General features: G+C 39.4%; 1 protein-coding gene across 4 annotated transcripts in view; it reads left to right on the top strand.

Moving 5' to 3' along the window:
* LOC125464015 (CAP-Gly domain-containing linker protein 1-like) overlaps window positions 1–26,735 on the top strand; it is a 146,652-nt gene extending 119,917 nt beyond the window's left edge. For all 4 annotated transcript variants that reach the window (XM_059655062.1, XM_059655060.1, XM_059655059.1 and 1 more), the window contains 5 exons: window positions 13,437–13,554; window positions 14,784–14,940; window positions 17,530–17,582; window positions 25,056–25,183; window positions 25,985–26,735. In XM_059655062.1, coding sequence (XP_059511045.1) covers window positions 13,437–13,554; window positions 14,784–14,940; window positions 17,530–17,582; window positions 25,056–25,183; window positions 25,985–26,213 — 685 coding nt within the window. In that variant the 3' untranslated portion in view covers window positions 26,214–26,735. The remainder of the gene's footprint in view (window positions 1–13,436; window positions 13,555–14,783; window positions 14,941–17,529; window positions 17,583–25,055; window positions 25,184–25,984) is intronic.
* Window positions 26,736–27,954: the final 1,219 nt, after the last annotated feature.

Raw genomic sequence — 27,954 nt, 5'->3', positions numbered from 1 at the left:
CATTAGATTAACATAGCCATCATGATGGCCAGCGATTTAAGCTAGTATGGTGTATAATTGTTAGAAATACTTTGATTACATTTAATATTTGAGGATTTTCTAAAATATTTTCAGTTTGTGTGGTCATTCTACAATAGAATGCAAGCACACCCTGATGAAATTCTGTAAAGCATTGTGCGTAGCAGCTGGGACGTCAGTCATACAGCTCAGAAACAGACCCTTCAGCCCAACCAGTCCATGCCAAACATAATCCCAAACTAAACTAGTCCCACCTGCCTGCTTCTGGCCCATATTCCTCTATCTTTTCTATTCATATATCAATCCAGATGTCTTTTAAATGTTGTAATTGTATTCACATCCACCAGTTCCTCAAAGTTCATTCCACATGCAAACCACACTCAGTATCTTAAAAAAAAATGCTTTATTTTTAATCTCTCTCCTTTCACCTTAAGAATGTGCCCCCTAGTCTTGAAATCCCTCATCTCGGGTAAAAGACAACTACCATCAAGGACATAGCAAGGACTGCGGGTGCCGGAAGTCGGAGTCAATACATTGTGGAGCTGGAGGAACACAGAAGGTCAGGCAGCATCAGAGGAACTAGAAAATCGATGTTTCACATCGGGACCCTTCATCAGGACTGGGAACAGGGAGGGGGCTTAGAAATCAGTGGAGGGAAGGGGAGGTGGGGCTGGGTGAAGGCAGGTTGAGTGGTGATAGGTGGATGCAGGAAAGGGATTGTAGACATTGGTCAGTGGGAAGGGTGGGGCGGATAAGTGAGAAGGAAGATGGACAGGTTGTGTCAGGTCAAGGAGGGGGGAACATGTGTGAGGGTTGGACATGGGATGAAGCTGGTGTTGGGGAGATTTTGAAACTGGTAAATTCTGTGTTGAGGCCATTGGGCTGTAAGCTCCTGAGGTGGAATCTAAGATGTTCTTCCTCCAATTTTCATGTGGCCTCATTGTGACATTTTGAGGATGGACATGTTGCCAGGGAGTTGAAATGGCTGGCATCCAGAAGATGTTTTTTATTGGAGTGAACAGAGCGCATTTGCTCCACAGATCTGTCCTTGCGTCTGTGTTTGCTCCCTCCGATGCCGAGGAGACCACATCAGGAGCAACGGATACAGTAGACCAGGTTACAAGACATATAGGTGAATCCCTGTCATATACGGAATGTTTGTTTGGGGCCTTGGATGGGGGTGAAGGGAAAGGTGTTGCATTTCCTGTGGTTGCAGGGAAAATTGCTGGGTATGGTGGCGCTGGTGGGGAGTGTGGAGCAGACGAGGGAGTTGCGGAGAGAGTAGCCCATACTTAAAGCAGACGGGTGGGGAGGGGAATATCTCTTTCATGGTGGGGTCTCGTTGCATGTGGTGAAAGTAGCGGAGGATGATGCATTGGATTCAGAAGTTGGTGGGGTAGTGTGCCAGGACCAGGAGGACTCTATCCTTGTCGTAGCGAGGGGGTTTGAGGGCAGAAGTGCAGGAAATCCATGACCAACCCTCCCACTCATGCCCACCACTCATGCTGCAGTAACAATAGTCCCAGCCTATCCAACCTTTTCCTCGTAATTCAAACCTTCCATACCTGCAACATCCTAGTAAATGTGTTCTGACCTCTCCAGTTTGATGTCCTTCATATAACTGTGTGCCCAGAACTGGATACAGTATTCCAGAAGAGGCCTCACCAATGTCCTGTACAACCTCAACATGCCTTCCCAACTCCTATACTCAAAGGACTGAGCAATGAAGGCAAGCGTGCAAAACCCCTTTTCAACCACCCTGTCTATATGTGACTCAAACTTGAAAGAATGATGTACCTGTACCCCTAGGCCCCTCTCTTCTACAAAACTAGCCAAGGCCCTACCATTAATTGTATAAGCCCTACACTTGTTAGTTGTACCAAAATGCAGTATCCCTCATTTATCCAGTTTGAACTTCATCTACCATTTCTCAGCCCATTCACCTATTTGATCAAGATCCCTTTGTAAGCTTCAAAAACCTTCTGCACTGTCTACAATGCCACCTATTTTGGTGTCATCCACAAATGTAGTAACCATGCCTTCTGTATTCTCATCCAAATCATATAATTGACAAACAAAAGAGGACCCACACTGATCTCTAAGAAGCACCACTGGTCACAAGCCTCCAGTTAGAATAATAGAGGTGTGTTGCTTTTCTATCTCCTGCCACTAAGCCAATTATGTTTTCTTTCTGTTCATTTCATTTTTGGGTTGTTGGTGTCGCAGGCTGGCTAGCATTTCTTGCCCATCCATAGTTGCCCTTGAGAAGCTGCTGGTGAGCTGTCTTTTGAATTGCTGCAGTTCTCCTGCTGTGCGTTGACCCACAGTGTCATTAGGGAGGGAATTTCTGGATTTTGACCCAGTGACAGTAAAGGAGCAGTTAAATATTTCCAGGTCAGAATGGTGAGTGACCTGGAGGGGAACTTGGGGTTTGTGGTTTTGCCTTATGTCTGCTGCCTTGTCCTTCTGGTTGGAAGTGGTCATGAGTTTGGAAGGTGCTGACTGATGATCTTCCGTGAATTTCTGTAGTGCATCTTGTAGATAGTGGCAACGGTGTGTACTGAGCTTTGATAGTGGAGGGAATGGATGCTTGTGGATGTAGTGTCAATCAAGCAGGCTGCTTTGTTCTGGATGGTGTCAAGCTTCTTGCCTGGATAGGTGCAGCCCCAACAGTCAAATATTCCATCTCACTCCTGACTTGTGCCTTGTAGATGGTTGACAGGCTTTGAGGAGTCAGGAGGTAAGTTACTCGCCACAACATTCCTAGCTTCTGACCTGCTCTTGTAGCCACTATGTTTATTTGGTGAATCCAGTTGAGTTTCTGGTCAATGATAACCCCCAGGGTGTTGATAGTGAGGGAATTCAGTGATGGTAACACCATTGAATGTCAGAGGATCGTGGTCATAGCCTGGCATTTGTGTGACATGAATATCATTTGCCACTCGTCAGCCTAAGCCTGGATATTGTCCAGGTCTTGTTTGCGGCTAAACATAGACTGCTTCAGTATTTGAGGAGTCATGAATGGTGCTGAACATTGTGCATTATTGGCGAACAACCCCACTTTCTGATCTTATGATGGAGGGAAGGTCATTGATGAAACAGCTGAAGTTGGTTGGACTTAGGTCCGTACCCTGAAGAATTCCTGCAGAGGTGTCCTGGACCTGAGATGATTGACCTCCAACATCCAAAACGATCTTCCTTTGTGTCAGGTAGGACGCCAACCACTGGCATGTTTGCCCCCGATACTGATTGATTCCAGTTTTGCTAGGGCTCCTTGACGCCGCAGTCAGTTGAATGCTGCTTGACGCCGCAGTCAGTCGAATGCTGCTTGACGCCAAGGGATGTCGCTCACGTCACCTTTGGTGTTCAGCTTTTTTAATCCATGTTTGAACCAAGCTGTAATGCGATCAAGATCGGCATGGTCCTGGTGGAACCTAAGCTGGACATCACTGAGCATGTGCTGCTTGATAATGCTGTGATGACACTTTCCATCACATTACAAATGATTGAGAGTAGACCGATAGGGCAGTAAATGGCCTGATTGGATTTGTCTTGTGTTTGCGTACAGGACATACTTGGGCAATTTTCCACATTGCCAGGTAGATGCTGGTGTTTTAACTGTACTGTAACAGCTTGTCTAAGGGAGCGGCAAATTCTAGAGCACAGAATGTTGTCAGGGCCCATAGCCTTTGCAGTATTCAGTGTCTCCAACCGTTGTTTGATATCATGTCAAGTGAATCAAATTGGCTGAGGACTGGTATCTGTATTGCTGGGGATCATTGGAGGAGGCGGAGATGGATCATCCACTTGGCACTTCTGGCAGAAGATTGCTGGAAATGCTTCAGCCTTTCGCAATGATGTGCTGGGCTCCCCCATTGTTGAGGATGGGAATATTTGTGGAGCCGCCTCCTCCAGCAACTTGTTTAATTGTCCACCACCATTCGTGACTGGATGTGTCAGGCCTGTAGAGCTTGGATCAGATCCGTTTGTGGGATTGCTTGCCTCTGCCTATCACTTGCTTTCACTGTTTGGCATGCAAGTAGTCTTGTTTGGTGGCTTTACCAGATCCACCTCATCTTCAGGTACGCCTGGTGCTGCTCATTTCATGCCCTCTTGCACACTCCACTGAACCAGGGTTGATCCCCTGGTTTGAGGGTAATGGTTGAGTGGGGGATATGCAGGCCCATGAGGCTACAGATTATGCTGGAGTACGTTTCTGCTGCTGTTGATGGCCCACAGCACCTCATGGTTGCCCAGTCTTTAGTTACTCTATCTGTGCTAAATCTGAACCATTTAGCGTGGTGGTAATGCCACACAACACAATGGAATTTTTTAAAAAGTGAAGGCAGGACTTGTTCTCCGCAAGAACTGTACGATGGTCACTCTTACCAATACTGTCATGGACAGATGCAGCTGCAGCTGGCAGATTGGTAAGGATGAAGTCAAGTATGTTTTTCCCTCTTGTTGGTTCCCTCACACCAGCCATAGACCCAGTCTAGCATCTACGTCCTTTAGGAGCCGACCAACTCGATCAGTAGTACTGCTGCTGAGCCACTCTCGATGGTGGACATTCAAGTTTCTCACCCAGAGTACATTTTGTGACCTTGCCATCCTCAGTCATTCCTCCAGGTCCTGCTCAACATGGAGGAGAACTGATTCGTTAGCTGAGGGAAAGGTACACGGTAAGCAGCAGGAGCTGTCCTAGCCTATGTGTAATTTGAAGCCACGAGACATTATGGAGTCCGGACTCCATGTTGAGGACTCCTACCCCTCCTGACTGCATACCACTGTGCCACCACCTCTGCTGGGTCTGTCCTGTTGGTGGGACAGGACATATCCTGTGATGGTGGTGTCTGGGGCATTGTCTGTAAGGTATGATTCTGCGACTATGACTATGTCAGGCTGTTGCTTGACTAGCCTGTGAGACAGCTCTCCCAGTTTTGGTACTAGCCCCCAGATGTTAGTGAGGAGGACTTTGCAGGTTCGACAGGGCTGTTTCTGCTGTTGTCTTTTCTGTCGCCTAGGTCGATGCCAGGCGATCCATCTGATTTCATTTCTTTGAGACTTTGTAGCAATTGGTACAACTGAGTGGTTTGCTAGGCCATTTTGGTGGGCACCTGAGAGTCAACCACAGTGCTGTGGTTCTGGATTCACATGTAGACTAGGTGAAGGTGGCAGCTTTGCTTCCCTGAAGGACATTAGTGAATCAGATGGGTTTTTCTGACAATTAACAATGATTTCATGGTAATCATTAGATTCTTAATTGTGGACCCTTTTTTAATTATTGAATTCGCATTCCATCATCTGCTGTGGTAGGATTCAAACCTGGGTCCTCAGGACAATAGCTTGGTTTCTGGGTTGGTAGTCTAGCAATAATACCACTGTGCTGTCGCCTACCCTGTATCTAATTAGTATCCAATTGGCAAGATCACCCTGAATCCCATGAGACCTAACTTTATGAATTAGTCTACTGTGTGGAACCTTGTCAAAGACTTTACTAAAATCCAAATAAATAACATCTACTGCTCTGCCATCATGGACCTTTTTTATGCCTTCCTCAAAGCACTCTGTTGTGTTGAAGTTGTACAAGATAGCACTGAGGCCACTTTTGGAGTACTGTGCACAGTTGTGGTCACCCTATCAAGGACGCTATTAAATTGGAGAGTGTTCAGCAAGGAATTTTGAGAAGGTTAGCAGGACTGGTGGGTTTCAGTTATAGCGAAAGATTGGATAGGCTGGGACTCTCTTCTCTGGAGAGTAAGATGTTGAGGGGCAGCCTTATCAATGTTTATAAAATCATGAGGGGCATAGATAGCAGTAAGTAGCAAAGGTCTTTTCCCCAGGGGAGGAGAGTCCAAAAGTGGAGGCAGAAGTTTACAGTGAGAGGAGAAAGATTTAAAAGGGACATGAGGGGTAACTTTTTCTCACAGCATAGTTGGCATGTGGAGTGAACTGCCAAAGAAAGTGGTAGATGCAGGTGCAGTTACACCATTTACAATTCATTGGGACAGGTGCTTGAATAGGAATGGGTTAAAGTGATGTGGGCCAAACAGAAACACATGAAACTTAGTTGGCCTGGTTAAGTTGGGCTGAAATATAGAAGATAGGAGCAGGAGGAGGCCATTGGGTCCTTTAAGCCTGCTCTGCCCTTCTTCATGATCATGGTTGATCGCCCAACTCAGTAGCCTAATCCCCGCTTTCTCACCATAACCTTTGATCCCATTTGCCCCAAGTACTACATCCCGTTGCCTATTGAATACATTCAATGTTGTGGCATTCCATAGGCTCACCACTCTTGGGTGAAGAAATGTCTCCTCATCTCTGTCCTAAATTGTCTACCCCGAATCCTCAGACTGTGACCCCTGGCTCTGGACACACCCACCATCTGGAACATCCTCCCCGCATCTAGTCCAGTCCTGTTAGAATTTTATAAGCCTCTGAGATCACCTCTCATTCTTTTGATCTCCAGCGGAAACAATCCCAACCTCATTGATCTCTCCTCATACATCAGACCCGCCATCCCCAGAAACAGCCTGATAAACCTTTGCTGCATTGCTTTGAAAGCAACAGCACATCCTTCCTCAGAAAAGGAGACTAAAATTGCATGCAATATTCCAAGTCTGTTTCTGTGCTGTATCACTGTAAAGAAATACCAACTTCCCGGTTCATCTAAAAACTTAAATATAAGATCATGCACCTCACCAATATTCCCTCTTCTGACCATATTCAGTCAGCCCTAAAGTGGACTCAACTGTTTTAACCATATGACAGCAAGTTTTGTAGAAAATTTTTCTCACCTGAGGAGTGAAACAAAAATGCAATATCTCTATATATTTAAAGCTCAGTTTAAAATCTGACCAGTTCCCTTTCTGACATTTCCATGATCAAAACATCAGTGGAACTGTTGTATTCCGTAGAGCATGTGTAATCTCTCTGTAAATATCCATTTATCTTCTATCCCATTCCAAGCAGGAACTTATTTAACGGAATTGATAGGTACAATATCAACTGTTGTTCTAAATTTGAAAAGGCAAGTCTGCTGCAGTGGTTAGAAAACTTTATTCTCTGGAATTTAAATTTAATTTCTGCCCTGACATGTTGATTAATTTTTTCTTTCAACTCTCTGTCACTGTAATAAAGTTCCAAAGAAAATGAGTTTGTACGATACAAAGGCAGTTCTCTGATCCACCCAGATAATGGTGTGCAAAACTGAAAGATTACGTTTATGTCAGAGGCCAACAGCAGATTTTCATGCTTTGGTTTAAAAATAGAGGAGAGAAAAATTATTTAGAGAAATAGTTATTCTTCATCTTTAGTGTTATGCGAACAACTGCTGATGACACTAGGGGAGTAATGTTTTGACTGTGCAGCTGGTGGAAATTTCACACTCTGATTGGGCATATCAGACACATGCTGTTTTATTGCCTGATGATTTGAATTAATGGCTATAAAAATCTCAGAGCATGCCCTAATTTCCAATGTATCAACTGATGACATAAAGTACTAAATTTGTTTTTGGAGAAATTTAAATGCTGTAATATTTATTCAGGTTTCTGTCACAGGACATAAACTTGAATTTATTTGTCAGTCTTCCAAAACACACAATTTCAACTCATTGAAAATTTTTTAACATATAAGACGCATTGCATTTTCTATGGTTTTAAGAATTTTCGATCGCATTTTGATTGAAAATTAGACGAAACTTGAGCTCTAGCTGAACCTGAACTCTGTGTTTAATCCATTTTGTGAAACATGTGAGCTGATACTACCCAATAGTTCCAGATAGGGTATGGCAGTTGGATATATTAAGCAATAATATTCATTTATAGATATTTCTAAGCGTTTTTACCCCAATGGATTATGGTTGAAATGTTCAAAACAAAATTTGGTCATCACGTGTAGCCATTTGTAATGGAGGTGCTAGGAATTGAAGTACAAGTCAGGGATTTCACATATTATCCTTTTTTCTGTTGTATCCAAGATCACCACCTGATGCAGGAACACTTGATACGCTAACTCCATTGTCACCGACATTCTTTTGACTGTATCTGTGTCCAGCTAAGCAAATCAATGTTACTTCCTCATGCCAAGTGAAGGCAGCTAATGCTTTCCTCTGGTGATTGGCAGCCTCCACAGCATGTCTTCAGCAAGTGCTGAATCTGAAGCTGAGCGACTGCCTTTTAACTTCACTGCTTGTCCTGCTGACATGGTGAATGCATGCTGTGCTCTCTTGAAGCATGTTAGTTTCAAGACAAAAGTGAGGAGGCAGAGTTAAACAACTGCCGCTTTTGGAGAGTACTGGATCGGGGCTTTGGTATAGGTGGCATGGCTGCAGGAGAAGGTAATTAAACAGTGTTATCATAGAAAAATCATGGGTTGATTGATTTGTGAGTAACTTGTTGGAGAATGTGTTTGTTACTGATATTGCAAAGGTTTTTTTTTCAAACCACTTAAGTAAATGCAACTATTAGGAAGCTGTTTGAGTATTGGTAAAGTTTGTTGGCAATAGAAAAATTGACTGGGAGGTGGAACACATTAATTATAATTTAATTAACACAAACATATCAAGGTATGTAATGAACTGCACATGCAGAATGTGGAGCTTCCGAATGCCAGTGTGATTCAGAGCAAACAAGAACGTTGGCTCAGAGTCAGTGGATTGGAGGCCAAGCTACAGGTGCTGTGGTATATCAGGAAGGGGGAAGAGTTGCTTGGACACTTAATTCCAGAAGGAGATCTCACTCTTCAATCTAGGGCCATCTGATTTGACCAGTGCTCAGGAATGGCAGGGTGTGTGACTGCAAGTAAAGCAGGAGTAAAGGAGCTTCAGCTTTTGCGATTGTTCAACAGATTTGAAATTCTTTCAGCTTGAAGTGAGTGCTTCAGGATGAATGAGTTAACTGATCATGACGGCATGGTTCAGGAAGCCATTCAAGCAGAGTTACTAAAAGGAATGTAATAGTACTCGGGCGGGTAATAGTGAAGGGGACTGACACTGTTCTCTGCAGCAAAGAGTGTTCATCTGGGTTGCTCAGTTGTTTGCCTAGTGCTGGTGTGTGGGATAACTGCTGTATGCTGGAAAAGAAATTGTAGAGGGAGTGGTCCGATCCAGTGGTCATGTTGCAAGTAGGTACCAATGACATAGGTAGAACTAGGAAAAAGGTCGTGCTGAGTGTTTATCAGTAGCCACGGTCTGGAATAGAAAGCAGAGCTTCTAACATATTCTCTAGGGTTATGACCTGAGCCACATGCAAATTAGCATAGGGAAAATAATGTTAGAAATGAATGCATGTCTCAGAGAGGTGTGGGAGAAGTGAGATCCAGTTCTGTACAGCGCTGGAAGCAGCACTGGGGAGAGTGGGATCTGTACTGTTGTGAATAATCTGGGATGTGTTGTGTGGCAATCTCTATAATTAGGAAAATAGAAAGGGCTTTAAACCAAGCAAAGGGTGAGCAATTAAACTCAGATTGATGTTGCAAATAAAAAGGTAGAGTTGAGACAGGAGAGCAAAATAATAATATGGAAAATGAAGGTTAGAGAATTTCCGGAAGGGACACGGAGGAAAACACCTAGGAATGCACCCAACTGTCAACAGTCAAGACTAGGTGTTACGAAGATAACAATAAGGCAAAACCAAAGGCTCTGTATCTGAATGCATATAGCATTCGTACCAAAGTAAAAACATGCAGGAGTAATTGTGATCTGATCACCATTACAAACACGTGGCTGTAGATGAAGAAGATTATGTCCTGAATATTAACAAGTATATGTCATTCAAAAAGAACAGGAAGCTAGATAAAGGCGGAGTGGTTAACACTTGATCATCAATTGCATTAGTGCAATAGTTAGAGATGACTTTGGTTCAGGAGGTCAAATGTAGGATTGATTTGAGTGGAGATAGGGAATAGTGGAAAGAAGTTACTAGAGGACAGTAATCAACACTATGTATCCCTAATAATGACAACAATGTTGGGCAAAGTATGCAAGAAGCAATATTGTTTGTGATGAAGGGATGACAATTGCCAAGTGACTTTAATACCTAAAGCATTTAATTGCACAAAGGTGAATGGAAGGTCAGATAGTTATTCAGAATATGAAGAACAGAGACCTATAAAGAATATAAAAAACAAGAACAAAGATTAAATCATGTGGAAGAAATTAGTGAGAGGAACCTGGTTAGAAGTTTAAAATTGGATAAAGAGAGTTTTTACAACTAATTATAAGGAGTAGAGTGAGAATGGCGACTTAATAGTAAGAATAAAGAAATACTGGATGAATTGAATGAATACTTCATTTATTTTTGGGTTATTTTTAAATATAATCTGTATATTTGAGGGGGGAGGCAGAAGACAGTAAACTTTAGGCTATTTAGCATGACATTTGTCATGGGGCAAATGTTAAAATTATATCTAAGGAAATTATAGTTGAACACTTCTTCACAAAAATACAAAGTCAGGGTTAATCAGCATTGCTTTGAGAAAGGAAGATCCTATTTAACCACCTATTGGAGATCTTTGAAGGAGTAAAATGGACTCTCCTTGGATTTTCAAAAGGCATTTGACAAGATGTCCAAGCAAAGGTTATTGTATGATGTAAATGCTCATAGAGTATTTGTGTGTATAGTAATTGGCTGGCTGACAGAAAACAATATTTGTTTTCTGTTCTATAATTTGGGTCTTTTTTAAATTGATAGGATGTGACAAGTGATGTCCCATATAGGTCTATGTTGGGACCTCAAAGTGTCTCAATTTATATTAACATTATTTAGATAAATGTGAGGTGTGTTGCATTTTGGTAAGGGTGGGACTTAAAGGGTAGGGCCCTCTGGATTGTTGCCAAACAGAGACCTACAGGTACAAATGCATAGTTCCTTGAAAGTGGAGTCACAGGTAGATGAGATAGTGAAGAAGGCATTTGACAAGCTTGCTTTCCTTGGACAGTGCATTGTGTATAGGAGTTGGGACATCATGTTGCAGCTATACGGGACATTGGTGAGGCCACTTTTAGAATACTGCATTTAATTCTGGTCTCCCTGCTATAGGAAAGATACTTATAACTTGAAAGGATTCAGAAAAGATTTGTAAGGATGTTGTTGGGATTGGCATGTTTGAGCTAAAGGGAGAGGCTATATAGGCTGGGGCTTGTTTCCCTGGCATGTCAGAGGCTGTGGGGTGACCTTATAGTAGTGTTTATAAAACCATGAGAGGCATGGATAGCATGAATAGCCAAAGTCTTTTTCTCAAGGTAGGGGAGCCAAAAACTAGAAGGCAGAAGTTGTTGTTTTAAGCACAGGGTATTGAGGGCTACAGAACTGAAGGTACAATTCAGATGTAATTGTGTATTTTTTGGATGGTTTTCATGGCAGTCAGAAATGTATGGTCTAATTAATTTAATAAAAATATACCTAGAATTGAATAGCCAAGGTGTTTTTCCAAGGTGAGGGAATTCAAAACTAGAGGACAAAGGTTTAAAGTGAGCGAGGAAGGATTTAGAAGGGACCTGAGGGGCAACATTCACGTGCAGAGGGTGATGCATGTATAGAACACGTCACCAGAGATGATGGTGGAGGTGGATACAATTACAACATTAAAAAGACCTGTGGATGGGCAAATGAATAGGAAGCATTTAGAGGGATATGGGCCAAATCCTGGCAAATGGGACTAGATCAGTTTAGGATGTCTGGTTGGCACAAATGAGTTGAACAAAAGGGTCTGTTTCCATGCCGTATAACTCTGATTCACATGAACGAACTGAAGGTATGATCGCTAAATATGCTAATGACTCAAACATACATAGGAAAATAGGTCTTCCTGGCAACATAAGGAGGTTACAGAGGAAATGTAGGTGGGTTGAGTAAGTGAGCAAAAATTTGGTCAGTAGTGTATGATATTGCACGGTGGACTGGGCGATTAGCACTGCTACCTCACGGGCTCCAGGAACCCAGGTGTGATTCCAGCCTTGGGAGGAGTATCTGTGTGGAATTTGCACATTTTCCCTGTGTCTGTGGGTTTCGCCAGATGCTCTAGTTTCCTCCTACAGCCCAAAGATGGGTGGATTGGCCTTGCCAAATTGCTCTGTGGTGGCCAGGATGCACAAGTTAGGTGCGTTAGCAAAGGTAAATATGGGGTTAGCAATGGTAAATGTGGGGTTATGGTGATAGGATGGTGAGGTGTGGTTGTGATTGGGATGGTCTACAAAGGGTTGGTGTGGGTTTCATAGCTCAGATGACCTCTTTCCACATTATAGGGATTCCATGTGGGAAAATGGGACATTATTCACTAGTGAGAGGAAGAAAAAAAGGAGCATTATTGAAATGGAGAATGACTGTAGAATTCCAAGGTGTAGCAGGAAAATATTTGCAACTTATAAATCATACAGTCTCAGCATGAGTTCTGAAATATATTTACCATAATGAATGAATGATCTTTTAAAGTGTTTTGGGAACTGTTTTCTTAACCTTGACACAAAAGATTGCAAACATTGGGGGAGACCAAATTCACTGTTTCAGCTGCCAATTTTATGTTTGTTTCTGACATTTTAAACAAATTTGCGCTGTACAATAAGTACAAATAGTCGTAAGCTGGGCAGGGTAACTCATTATGAATATTGAGTTCTATTGCTTTGAAACCCAGATTCTCCACTAGTTTTCTCATTCCTGTTTATTACTGATAGCATGGAAATCAATTTAGCAATTTATATTGCCTTCTCCGCTCAAAGAATTGGTTTCATTTCGTTCAGCATGCTATATGTGTCTTAATGAACCTGCTCTTTGCCTGCTGGATGTGAATGCTTCCTCATCTGTGGTGAAATGTGTGTCATTGTAATTATTTATAGTCTGTTTGAAAGTTCAGGCTAGTACCAATTTCAGAGAGGAAACATGCAGATCTAAGCAGGAATCACAACATACTTATTTGCATGGCCCTGGTAATTTTAATGAAGCTACGCACGTAACTGTTGCTTGGCATCATGTGCCTTTTGTGAATGTCAAATTCTAAGTTAATTTTGTGTTTTCTGTGTTAAAGTATTTTAACTGTAAAATATGCAACTTCGTTAAATTGTACTAGTTACATGGATACAGTCATTGGTATGCAAAACAATGCATGTTCAGATGACCGAAAGTGCAGTTTGGTGTTAGTGTGGCCCAGTCATCTTTGGAATAGTTTTTGTCTTACCGCTGTTCTAAAATGTCATAATGTTGACACAAGAATCAATGAAAATGTAAGTATGAGATTTCCTATTTCTGAAAAGAAGTACAAAAGTTATTTTAATGAATATCATCTAAATATTGAATTTTGATTGTGGCTCGGTTAATTTTGGGTAATTCTATGCTGCTGTATACCGGTGACTGTGAAACCAAAATTTGTTCTTCAAGAATTTGTGATTTGAAAGTTTTCTGAGAGATCTGATTTTTCTGCAGAGAATCTCTATTAAAGAAAGAGTTTGATGAAGACAAAAAGTCCTTGCAGAAATCCATCACTACTACTAGTGCCTTGATCGCAGATAGAGACAAAGAACTCGAGAAACTCAGGAACGAGGTAAGTGATTTGTCTAAGCAGGAGACAAAAGTTTGGAAATGCAAATACTAATGTGAAATTCATTGATAATTGTCTTGCAATTAATGATGAAGATAATTATTGAGTGACATCACTTTTCGCTTAAACAATATCTACCTAGGATTGGTGGTGGTATTGGGGGCTTGGAAGGGGTTGTTTGAATTGATGGTGGGAAGCTAAATTAATTTTGTTAATTTACTGTAAGTTGCAGTGAGACCCCCAGAATTATCTTTATAAGTGATAAATGTGATAAAATTTATTCAGTCTAGTATAAGTTTTAGACTTTGTAAAGGTGAATAGAACCCATTAACCATTCTTGTACTAGAGATTCATCTGTCCAGGCATTTCACACCTCAGTAGGTTTTTTTAAAAAAAATTCAGTAAATTTTGGATAGACGTGGTGGACTTGATTAGAGAATAGAGTCCCTCTTATTTTTAAAAAAAAAATGATTTTTAAAATTTCTATACCTGTATTTGAGGGGCACTGAATTACAATAGACACTAAAACCCTAAATCTTCTGATTTGTAACATTGATGGGAACATACCAGAATAATTAGGTTATCACCATACTTTTACAATAAGACAGTCCTAGATGTCAGCATTTATTACTATATATGGCTTGTAAGAGTTTCTCATTGTGACCATATGAGGGAGCTGATTTCAAGTTAATGTTTAATTGACAATTGGAGTTTCGGTCACTAATTTTGTCCCTTTGAAAAAGGGGTTATGTTTCTATCATACCTTTTATAACATGATTGTACACTAAGTAGTTTAAGCATGGGTGAGTCTGCCAACAATGTATGCTTCCACCACTGAACACTTTATAACTAATGTTTGTGACTCGCTAACCCACGTGAAAGTTAGTAAGTACTGATATTGTCCTAATGAAAATCTGAGAGCTTTGTAATATCGAAGCTAAATGAAGTCATCGGTATCAAAGATAGCCTTGAAATATTCATCCAGGGTAATAAATATTTGAGAGTAAGGTGTTATCATTCTAATGAATTCAAGGTGCCATCAGTCAGAGTCACTTCTGTTTTATTACAGGGTGTTCCATGTACACTCTACTGTCTTGAAGTGTAAAATAGTTTCTAAAGCTTAAATTCTACTAAACCAGAAATCTCATTTTAAACTTAATTTCAGTTAGCTTGTGAAAACGCATGTAATTGTCTGTCACCATCAGTGATGTTTAACTTTGTTTGCTGTGTAGATCACAGTGCTACGAAATGAAAATGCCATGGCAAAACAATTGCAGTCAGTAGTCCAATCATTGGAATCTGATAAATCAAAGCTAGAACAAAAGGTGCAGAATTTGGAAAAGAAAATCAATGATAACAAGAGGCAGCTTGACAATGTTACATCTTCAGGTAAATAGAACATCATTAGGTCTTGATAGTTGATGGTTCTTTTTTAAATAGTACGGCAATTTAATGACTTTTTCTGTTAAAAATAGCACGTATTTTAGTCTGATACTTTGCTTGATTATTGTCAGCTTACAGACTGCTTTAATTTTTATACTGAAAAGTAGAAAATTAAGATATTTATTCATTTTTAAAGAAGAATTATTTTCAAAATAATCAGTTCTAAAGATGTCTATGAATTGTGTCCTACTTGATATTTACCCATATTCTTACTATTACTGTCACAGAACTACTAATGCATTGATCAAAAAGGGCCTGGAGTTGTTTTCATTCCCTAGTTTCCCAGTGTAGCATTAAAGTTTTTACTAAAAAGGCATACGCATGGCACAAGAGATACGAAGCCCCACTCAATCCACTTGATCATGTGATTTGCTCTCACACAGAGCTGTTGTATCATGATGGTAGTCTGGGAATGTTGGTGATGTTAACTGCAAGTAGGCTTCCAGTAGAAAATACTAGTTCATTTACCACTCATGGTGTGAGACTCTGACAATTTTGACCACAGGAAGTGGCTATTGGACTCTAGAAGATCCTCAGTCAGGCGAGTAAAGGAATTGAGCTTCTAGAGTGATCTGGGGTGGGAGCAGTGGAGACGGTGGGGCTGGTGCAACCTATGTTTTTCTTAGGGCAGAGAGGCTTGTGCTCCTATGAAAAATGTTGAATGAAAGAAAGCGTAGAGCCTCTTCAACTACGTAATCATCTTCATTCTGATCATTAACTTGGTGAGAAAGCTATGGCTGTTTAAAAATATTGTCAGCGTAAAGACTGTGTCTATGGTTTATTTTTATGCTTTTTAAAATAGGTAGACTGTAATGAGAAAGAAATGTTGCAAATGTGTTGAAAAGCAATTAACCTGACATTCATGGCAAGCACTATTTAAATGTGAAGAAAGCCAGTTTATCTTTCCTTCAGTTGTTGCTGTAAGCTGTGACTCTTATAAACCAGTGAAAACATTTGGAAAAGGAAAGTTTGAGAGAAAACCTGATCGGCAGGAACCAACACAGCAGATCATGTGAACGAAGACTACAGAATTCCACCCCCTTCCTCTCCATCCCCATCCATGTTTCTTTACTATCTATGTTCTAATTTATAAGGGGATCAGTTTTAATTTGTAGGGTTACATGTTGATGTTATATAACTATTTACCTGCAGCTGGAGTCTAGTTTCTTCTGATGAATAGTAATTCGTGTTAAGTACAGAAACTTCCACCTTGCTTTCTCTCAAACTGAGACTGAAAAGCTGCTACCTTGGAATATTTGATGCTTCTTAAAATCTTAAATTTATGTGATAACTTTGGGGATAGCGGGACTTGATTTCCAGCTCACTCCCCTGTGAGGTGTGATAATACGGCCCAATTATGTCATTGGGCTTCGATTAGCATATATAAATTGAGAGCCTGCCAGCTTTGGGTGGGCAGTTTAGCTGCCTGTTCAGAACATCCATTAAGACTCAAAATGGAAGTTGAATAACGCAAGGCATTTTAACTGCGTACGGTTCATTTGTTGGGTTAATTTAAGTTTCCCACCACACACTGGCAACTTTTGTCATTCAACATACTTTACAAAGATCATTGGCTTTCCTCATTTTAGTTTTTCCTGCACAAAACTAGATGTAGGCAAATAATGATTTATATGAAAATTGATAGAAGTTGACTCTCATGACATTCAATTTCTCAAGAGTGAAGAAAAGAAAAAGAAATTCAGGTAGCACATACCTTGCCTTGACTTCCAGCCTATTGCAAGGTATGTTAGAACTCATCTAGAACTTGTGTGTATGTACTGTTAGACTGTAGGAAAATGCAGTAGAAAATTTGCACACCACAAAGTTCAACAAACTCTAATGAGCTTTGTTTTAATGATGGCCAGTGTAGTGAGATTGTCCCTGCCCTCCTTTTAAATATTTTGAGAGAATTACTTGCATTCATTTGAGAGGACAGACAAAGCTTAGCACCTGATATGAAAGATAGTAGCCTTGACCATGTGGCACTGCTTTTGTGTACCACTGAAATGCATCTAGCAGTGTGTTCAATTCACTGAAGGAGGGGTGATTCTGCAACCTTCTGAAATTGTATATCAAAATGGCATGGCTGAGCCACCACTGACTCTTCTCTTCCCAATGCCTCCCCCTACCACCCCCAAAGCTTCTGTGGTCAGCAGGGAAGCAAGGTATAGCACCACAGGCTGTCGTCTCCATGGTTGAGGGGGAAAAAAGAGTAACCATAAAATTCCTAAAGCGCATATAGTGGTTAACTATGAAAACTAGCAAAGATTGCATGGACCAAATGGGCTGTATGACTGTACTGTGAGTTCTTTTCATTTAGTCAGCCAACAAAAGCAAATAGTAATACCTGGTACCTGATGATGAGATACAGGCAGGATACTTGACTCCAAAATCTCAGCTCGCTCATTAGAAATGAATAGTTGGCACAATGTCGTAAAAGTATGAAGAATGTATTCTTGTAGTGTTCTCCCAAGTTTGTATTCTCTTTGTACTTTAATGCATAGTCATGGTTTTCAAGGTTTTTTTTATTTAAAGGAGAACCAGTCATTGAAAAACAAAGCGAAGGAACTGATTCAGCTGAGAGCCAGGTAACCATTTTATCATTTGCTCAACACCAGACTAATATTGTCAAAATGAAGAAAAATACTCAAATGTACAAGGGACGGATGTGTCTTGAAACCCTGGTGATAAAATGTAATCGAACTCTGTGGAAAATTTGTATTGAACAAATTGAGTTAAGTAAAACAAATAGAGGTTAAGTCTCTGGGTATAATTAGTATTTACGAAAATTACTTCTATAATTTTTTTTAATCATCTCTTAATGATTGCTTGCAATATTTGACTGATGGCCAATTGTAGTCTGTAAACTCCAGGTTCAAAAGTTTTTTTTTAATTTTCATGAAAAATTAAGAAATTCTCCAAAGGCTAGTTTCTACTTTAGGTATTTCCAAATCTGAGAAGTTTATTGTGGTAATGGCTATTCGCATCTTTTGGTCAAGGAGTGGGGAGTTGATGGTTGCGTGAACAGGCAAAGTTCTGCTCTTAGAGTTTAGAAGGTTGAGGGGAGATCTAATAGAAACTTACAAGATAATGTATGGTTTAGAAGGGGTAGACACTAGGAAGTTGTTTCCGTTAGGCAGGGAGACGAGGACCCGTGGGCACAGCCTTAAAATTAGAGGGGGAAAATTTAAAACAAAAATGAGACGACATTTCTTCAGCCAGAGAGTGGTGGGCTTGTGGAATTCATTGCCACAGAGTGCAGTGGAGGCCAGGATGTTAGATGCCTTCAAGGCAGAGATTGACAAATTCTTGATCTCAGAAGAAATCAAGGGCTACGGGGACAGTGCAGGGAAGTGGTGTTGAAATGCCCATCAGCCATGATTTAAATGGCGGAGTGGACTTGATGGGCCGAATGGCCTTACTTCCACTCCTATGTCTTATGGTCTTATGGTCTTAAAATGATTGAGAACAAAATGAGAATATGAATTCATACCCTTTGCTCCAACTCATCCATGTGGACAGGTATCCCAAGCTTAACTTGTCCCATTTGCTTGCATTTAGTCCATATCCCTCTGAACCTTTCCTATTCATGTACTTGTCCAAATGTCTTTTAAATGTTGTAATTGTACCCACTGCTAATTGCTTCCTCTGGCAGTACATTCTATATATGGACCATGGTCTGTTTGAAAAAGTTGCCCGTCAGGACTTTTTTAAATCTTGCCCCTCACCTTAAACTTATGCCGTCTAGTTTTGGACTCCCCTACCCTTGGGAAAAAGACCTCAGCTATTCAGTTTATGTAGATTTTTTTTGACGTTAATTAGACTAGTCATTAGACTACCTTGAAAACCACGCAAAGATAAACAACCACATGTCTGAATTGGACCTTCAGTTCTGTGGCCCTAACTTCTGTCAGCCCAAAATAACCCCTGCTGTCTGTTTTTAAATTCAGTATTGGCCATCATCCTTTGGGAAGGAGAGAGTTCAGCATTTGTAGAATCATGGAATCCCTACAGTATGGAAGCAGGCCACTCAGCCCATTGAGTCCACATTGCCCCTCCAGAGAACACACCAAATCCCCCCTGCTGTGAGGCAGCAGCGCTAACCGTGGAGCCAGCGTGCTGCCTCTTAGAGGTTTATAAAATCATGAGGGGCATAGCTAAGGAGAATAGCAAATGTCTTTCACTCCAGGTAGAGGAGTCCAAACCTAGAGGGTGTGAGTTTAAGATGGGAGGGGAAAGATTTTAAAAGGGATCTGAGGGGCAACTTTTTCCATACACAGGGTGGTTTTTATGTGGAGTGGACTGCCAGTGGAAGTGGTAGATGCAGGTGTAGTTACAACATTTACAAGACATTTGGACATATGCATGAATATGAAAGGTTCAGAGGGATATGGGTCAAATGCAGGGAAATGAGACTAGTTTAGTTTGGGAAACTTGATCAGGATGAACGAGTTAGACCAAAAGGTCTATCTGTGCTCCATGACTCCAGTCACCTTTTTAATGCCCCTCATGATTTTATAAACCTCTAAGGTCAATCCTCCGCCTCTGACTGTCCAGGGAACAAACATCCAGACTATTCAGCCTCTCCCTACAACTCAAACCCTCCAGACCTGGCAATATCCTTGTAAATTTTTCCTGCGCCCTTCCTAGTTTAACAGCATCCTTCCTTTAGCAGAAAGACCAGAATTGTACACAGTATTCCAAAAGTGGCCTCACCAATGTCGTTTGCAGCCACAACATGATGTTCCAATGCTGTGACCAGTGAAAGCAAGTGTGCCAAAAGCTGCCTTCACCACTCTGCGTGCGACACCACTTTCAAGGAGTAAAGAACAGGCACCCCAAGTCCCTCTGTTTAACAACACTCCCCAGGGCTCTACCATTAACTGTGTAAGTCCTGCCCTGGTTTGACTTATCAAAATGCAACCTCTCACATTTATCTTAATTAAACTGTATCTCCACTTCTCGGCCCATTGGCCCACCTTTAGTGTCCTTTATTCTACTAATTTTGGTGTCATCTGCAAACTCGCATGTACCAACAATTTTCAGTGTGGCAAGATCCTTTCCTGATACTTTTAACCAAGGAAAGCCATGGGATAGTTTCAATGCAGCCAAGTAGGCAGATGGGGCTGTTCTCAGTTTAATATCGTTTGAGAGATGGCACCTTTGATCGTGTAGCACTCATTCAGTATTGCACTGCACTGTCAACCTTTTTTTATTTTTGTACTCGGGTTGATGAATTGGATGTGAATGATTGTAAAACATTTTATTACACAGGCAGTATAATTGCACAGAAGGGCTAGTAGGAAAACCAGTGGAGTGTTAAGATATTTTTCCAAAAGCTGGATCATTCTGTCATTAGTGATCATTACCTGGACAACTGCTTGGAAAATGTCACCTGTAAATGAAGAGGGTTTATCTGAAAATATTTTGATATTTTGAAAAGTTTATCAGATTCTTGTTTTTTTTTGTAAAAGCAAGTGCTAAAAAGCAATGGACTACAATAGTGTATATGCTTATTCTGCATGTTTCCTATTTTTGCAATAACTTACAGCTAAGTAATGTACTAACTGGTTTCTTCATTTCTTCCCCTGTTGATGCTGCGGATGCTTCTCTCCAAACAGCAAATGGTTTGTTTTTGCTTGCCTTTCTTTTCTTGTCTGTTTGTTCTGCGTTGGTATCTTTGGCAAAATCCCTCAGATCACTGTTAGCTGAATCTTTTCAAACAGTAATTATTTCAGGCTAGAGTTTGTATTGAAAGAGGGAAAATAAATCAAATATTGAATACGTATACAGGATGATCTGAAATTTGTCCATTACTAGTACGAACCTCAAAATTGCAACATATTTATCAATTAAAAGTGCCCATAGCATAGTAAAAGTATTAAACCTCACACTCAGTTCTTATTTGTTATATTTTTGTAATCGCACTTTTCTCTTGATCCTAAATCAAGGTAAAACATTGAATAATGACAAAGTGTGAATTAAAAGCAAGAAAAGTTGAAAACAGCCAAAAAGAAATTACTACTAGCCTATGAAAAGTAATCCCAGTTGACCAATTGGGAGAAACCACCATTACAGATGACAGGGACATGTAACAAGTCAATTGCCCAATATTGGAAAAATTGCTGAATACAAATGTCGTTAACAGTTTTACCAAATAAGTTATCTTTTAATGCCCTTGTTGGGAAAATTGGAAGACTCAACCTTTCCCAAACTCCTGTATTAAACATGAAATAATACTCCACGTTTTGCTGAAGCTTTTTGTTGCCCTCACCAGGACAGTCTACAAGAATGTCACTTTAAAGGGTAAACTGACATTGATTTTTTTAATCTATCACATGTTTGAGCAACAAGCGAAGCCAGCTGTTTCATACTACTGTTACTCAATAGCAGTATGAGTGGTGATTGCTACTAATGGGTTCCTGCATGAAGCCAGCATCCTGGGAATCTCACAAATAAGTACTGGCTGGCATGGTGCTTGGTATGTAGGTCATACTTTCTGTAGACATCAAATGCTATATCAGTTCATCTGTTTACCGCAAGCAAAGTACTGACTAAATCAACCAGCCCACACTTCCAAACTCTCTCCTAATGTCCTGACAGTGGATGTGATTCTCAATTGGACAGCCTTTGCTAAATAGTCTTGTGTGTGTGAAGAATTACTCTAACAATCAATTTTTCATTGTTAGTTAGGCTTGCTGTGTGCTGTACTTGCATGTACTAGAAGCAATTACATATTAACTGACACAGTCCAATACTTTGCAGACAGAAATGTGTATGTACACCACACCTGTTTCAGCTGAACAGAATAGGTGCCAGCTATTCTCTGGTTCATTAATCAAGGTGGTGTCCTAAGAAATCAACATCAACCTGCTGGAGTTCAAATATAAATGAAGCTTGTGGTTGACCGGTCATCATTGAACTGGTGTATTCCGCATGGCAATACCTTCACCAATCAGGGTTCACTTACTAATCGATCAGAATACACCTCATACATATAAACATTGCTTTTCATTAACTTTTGTATTTCTTCCAAATTGACCTGTTGAGTTCAAGACAGGAAGCCATGACAGTTGTTTTTGCAGTACCCAAGTTCTGTAATCCCAAATGGTGATGATACTTCATTGTTAGCTGAATGCAGATCCCTGTGGTGTCAGAATGTACACTGTACACCATTGACCAGAATATTTAGCCAGCACCCAAGTAGCCCACCTGACACAGTAAGTGAATAAAATTGAGTGATCATGTATTTGACTTCTCAATAAACAATTGAGTTGAATTTTGAATGCTGTCAATCAGAAGGACCAAAACCATCCATCACCTGTGGTACTGTTTGCTGGAAAAAGTATTTTCTAATTAACCTGTTCAGAGATGTTAATACACACCTCTGGAGCAGGCAGGACTTGAACCAGGGCCTCCCAGCCCATGGGTAGGGACACTACCACTGCACCACATGAGGGCCCCTCATAAGAGGATCCTGTTGTAAACATGCTAATTTATGACACCGATGAAATAGACACATTTACTAGCGGAGAGGTGCCTGACAAGGAGCTAATTCATAAACTTTGAATTCAGTGTTTAATGAGATCTCCTAGAAACTTAAGAGTGCTGCTGAACCCAGGAGCATGTCCTCCCTCTCTCCCCATGTCCTCTCAGCGTTGACCATGTCAAGACCGTTAAGAATCCTATATGTTTCAATGAGATCGTCTCTCATTCTTTCTATGTTTCACATACAAGTACCCACGAGTCCCTTTTGTGTTGTAGCTTCCTGCAGTTGATCTTCATTTAAAATTTTTTCCATTCTTTTGTTTTCCCTTCCAAAGTCAGTTTCGTATTTTCATGTGGCATGCTTCATTTCCCAACTTTTTGCCAGCTTAATTAAACCATTGCTACCTCTCTGTGAACTGTTTGTATCTCCCTCATAACCTGCTTTTTCTCCTTTTTTTGTCATCTGTCAAATTTGACTACACATTGTATTTGCTTCCTTCCTCTAAGTCATTAATACATCTTGTAAACAGTTGTGGTTCCTGCACTATCCCTGTGGAACCCCACTGGTCATGAGTTGCCAACCTTGGGGGGGAAAAAGAACCCTTCTCCCTACTTGTGTTTCCTATCCATTACCCAATTCTGTACCATGACAATATTCTGCCTCCAACACTGTGGGCTCTGATGTTTTGGCTTAACCTTTGTGACAAACCTTCTGAATGCCTTCTGAAAGTACCAATACAGCACATCTGGTTCGCCTCAATCTACACTGGTTGAGACTTCCTTGAAAAACAGTAAAATAAGTCAGACATGATTTTCCTTTCTTGAAGCCATGCTGACTCGCCTTGATTAGATTGATTTTCCAAATGCTGAAGTATTACCAACTTTAATAATTGATTCCAATACTTTTCTAATAATAGATGTTAAGCTAATCAACATTTAGTTACCTGCTTTTCGCCTCCCGTTTTGAATGGGATGTCACTTCAGCAGTTTTCCAATCCTGTGATTCTGCTCCATCTTTTTGTCTCTTTATGCTCTTATAATGATTGAGAGTAAAAATTTAATTAACTCATTTCTAAAATAAATAGAATTGTTTTAATTGACCTCAAAATAACAAGAACAATCCCAGAGTACTCTGCAATAAAATGGAATTTAAAATAGAATTATTCAGACAGAATAATTCTTAAGTTGTTACAATCTTCTGTATGTGACATAAACACCCCAAATTTACTAAGCAATGTATCCTCTGACTCACCTTTTACTATGATATGGGAGACTTGCTTGTGTTATATTAGAAATGTGTTGATAATTATTTGTTTTTAAGAGGTATTCATTATTATTATTATTATAGCTAATATCTTACATCAAACATTAACGTGGAAGCAACATTATTGCTTGTTGACTGATTTTTGCATTGCTTGGATCAGAAGAACAAAAGTAGAACTTCATCTCCATGATCTTAAAATCTATTCTGGTATATGACAATGAGGGGTTTATGTACCCTGCATTGTCATTTTGACTTGGAGTTTGTTGTCGTAATTGTGCAATGCTATCATGTGATCTCTCGTAACCAACTAATTCCCAATTTAAATGAACAGTTTTGGATCATGATATTGTGGTTGCACAAACATAGCTGAATACATAAGTACAAAATGGCCTAGTCTCTCATGCACAAATGTGCAGTGGGTCAGATTTATATTTTCAAAAAAGAGCTGCTCAAATTCTGCATGAGCCAATCACTCTGCTTCTTATGTCAGTGCCTTTTCACAAATCAAACATTGAAAAAAAAGTGTTCAATACTAGATTTCCAATTGGTGATCTGTGATTTTGGGCATTCAATTCAAATGAAATCATCCATAAACTTAAAATGGCTTTCAACTACCATTTACTTTTTTAAAATTACCTCTCAAAATCTTTTACTTTAATCTTCTATTAATTCTATTAAAGTAAATCTTACCCATGCAGTTTTTCCACACAAACAAGCTTCAAAAATATAAACATTTACTGTGGTAATTTATTATTTTACCAAAATTTGATCACTTCAAAATATTTGCATATCTCAAAAACTAAAGTTTAAATGTTATAGTAATTGATTGGCTTCTCAAGTTGCAAAAAGTTCAATCAATTAATTTTTAATGGCCAATAACTCTAAATTATCATTGTTTCTATATGTGTAGTGAATTATTCTATCTTGATTATGATATTAATTCCTTTTTCAGTCTTTCAGTACTGAACATACTCAGGACATGTTTTTGTGAAGGGAAAACTAAAATATTTTTTGACCTGATGTAAGTGAGCAAAACTGTCCTGTGTGTTTAGTATGTCAGAAAGATTGTGAAATCTCTCTTAATGTGGCTTGAATTACAAATACCAAATGTGCTTAGAAGACTTTGGTGTTTGAAAGCCCCTAATGTTCTCAATTATTCTGGGACTTTTCCTTTCAGTAAATTAAATCTACATATTCCTATTCAATTTCCATTAAGAGATCAAAGTATGCACTTCCTTTTAATGATTTTGCAAGTCATGGAATTGTTGATGATAACTGATTATATTTTACTCTTCTTTTTGAATCCCAGATTGATTTCCTGAACTCCGTAATAGTGGATTTACAAAGGAAGAATGAAGAACTGAAGGCGAAGTTGGCACAAATTGCTGAAGCATCCCTTAATGGCAATGATGCTACTGATGAAAACAATTTTGGCAGGTAAGTTGAAATGATAAATATATTGTGAATTTTCTGAATGCAACATGAAGTTGATTATCTGCACTGAGAAGTCTGATGATTCTTCACATCTTGAGCCCTTGATATTCAGTCATTGAGAGATTAAAGGGACAGGTAATTAGAATGAAAGGTGTGCAACTCTCTTAAGCTATCCAGTACTGAGTGTCTTAAAGAAGTTGCTTGCTTCCCATTAGTTTGATTTGTAGATTTAATTCTACTGTTCAGAGAAGCACTATGCACAGTACCTGACCCATAACCATAAGATGTGGGAGATCTGTCTTTCAATGGAATCATGACAGAACAAATGAGCTTAAATTCCATTTTCCTGCTTTATCCCCATGAACCTTGATTTCCTTGCTGATTTAAGCGTCTGTCTCATTCTTGATAACAACTTTACGTCAACAGTACTCTGCATTTTAAAAAAAAATCTGTAAATTCACTGTCCTCTGAGAGGGGATAAATCCTTCTTATCTTGCCCTCCATGGGTGACCACTTACTCTGATGTTATGCCCTCTGTTTTTAGACTCAACTATAAGGAGAAACGATCTCTTCACAGATGCCTGGTTCCCTCTCCCCTTGAAAAGTTAGTTGTCAGTTTGTATGTAACACAAGAAAGTTGAGAGAGAAAGATATATTAAGTACCAAGTCTTCTAAAACACAAGGCCCCCAGAGCCTTTCATACTTTCTTCAACTGTTTAATGTTGTGACCTTCAGCAAAGGGAGATAAAAATCTCGTTCTCAGACTAAACACTGTTGATGAAGCTGTGCAATCTGCTTTTACAGCTTAGATGAGACACAAACAAAGAAAAAACTACCACCTCGTCTCTTCTGTGATATCTGCGATTGCTTTGACCTCCATGATACAGAGGATTGTCCCACACAAGCACAGATGTCTGAATTTCCACAACACACTACTTACCACGGCAATAGAAATGATGAGCGACCCTATTGTGACATCTGTGAGGTTTTTGGGCACTGGACAAACAACTGTAATGATGATGAAACCTTCTAATGCAATGGTCTGCATTTTTTGTGTAATTCTGCAGTTTTTTATGCTTTTTCTTTGCTTAACCATTTTTCTCTTGTCATTACTCTGTATTGCACATTCATATAACTACATTTATTATGGCTTCAGTATCAAATAACTTGAAAAATTAACTTATACTGAACAATTGTTACATTTGGTTTAAGATTCACTGTATCAAAATCTTGTAGTATTTGAAACTATCTTCTTCTGAATGTCAGACTTAATGTATAAAGAGAGTGTGGAAATTATATTGTTTTACATATTATATGTAAAATATGTGGGAAATTAGGCTTATAAACATGTACATATCTTGATTTATTTTGTCCAACAGTAACTTACTCAGAAATCAGCATAAGGATATGTTGAATATTTTTCTTTATTTCTAAGTTTGGGTTTTGAAATTCATGTATAATATTACAATTGTTGCAGGGAGAAAGCATATGTAAGGACAGTATTAATCCAACAGTGTGTCAAGTTTAATAAATTATTATCTTTGTTTTGATTGTCTTCACTGATCTGTAGATGTAGAGTGTTCAATTTATCTTCTATATTTTTAATTCTGAAATGCGTTAGATTGATTATTGTTTCATTCATCATTTTTTAGAATATATGTTTGATATTCGTGTAGTCAAACCAACATCAGTATAAGATGTTCTGTAGTAATGAACTTCTAAGTGCTTTTATGATCCCAGCTGATGTTCGTACTGGATAAGTCAGATCCCGTAATGAATTCTGGCTTGACTTGATAGATCGTCTTTGTTTAAAATGTGTCAGTCTTTCAGTGAAACTTAAGGACACCAGACTGCTAATTTGGCTTTAGTAATAAATAAGTTTGTTACACAAAAGCAAAGTAGAATAGAAAAAAGTTATCTGCATACAGCACAGTTTCAAAAAATAGGTCCTATCCTATCGTTCTCAATACATCATGATACAATTATTCACAACAGAGAAATGTACCTTCTGTATCAAATCTGTAGATTGATTTAACTGCTTGTCAGTTCCAGCCCAATGAGCTACACAACTTTATGCTATGATTCACTCACTTAAGATTCTCAGCTTTTCCATAACCAATACAGACTGCTAACCAAATGCTCCTGGTCATAAACTGAAATTCTGATGCTGAGTTAACTTATTCTCTTAATTTTTCTGAACAAACTCCGTTTTCTAGTTGAAACTATTCTTGCATCTGACTTTGGCCAGGTCTTTTTTGAGCCAAATTCAAAAACTTTATTTTAAAGAAAAGAGAACAATGCCTATTCTAGACTATGCTAAGATAATGACTTAATACTTTCTCTCCTGCCTTTTATACACACTTGCATAAACTGGTTTAAATCATTATTTTGAAAACTTACTCTTGTTAAAATTAAATCAGTTCTCAAAAAAAACCTTTTATGCCATAATTTAAAATCCAATTTCGAAAAATGTGATCATGTGTATAAATCACTCCTTTCCTCACAATGCAAGTTCCCATTTCTAGCATCTCTAATGACAAGTAAAATTGTTCAATTTTTTGTTCTCGGTTAATACCTAGAATAGTTGTTTCATCTGATATTTCTAAACAACCAAAGTAACAATTGCATTAAAGATGCTATTAAAATATAACATCCTTAAAAGCTTCAAAAGAGTGTTATTACTCAGTGTAACACTGAGTGACATTATGTCTGATAAATCAAGGAAGCATTGTTCATAAGTTTGCGGATGATGCCAAAATTGGTGGTATGGTGGA

The sequence above is a fragment of the Stegostoma tigrinum genome, chromosome 26, assembly GCF_030684315.1.
Source record: "Stegostoma tigrinum isolate sSteTig4 chromosome 26, sSteTig4.hap1, whole genome shotgun sequence".
NCBI lineage: Eukaryota > Metazoa > Chordata > Chondrichthyes > Orectolobiformes > Stegostomatidae > Stegostoma > Stegostoma tigrinum.
The sequence above is the reverse complement of the archived record's forward strand: the minus strand, read 5'-3'. Positions and strand labels throughout refer to the sequence as shown.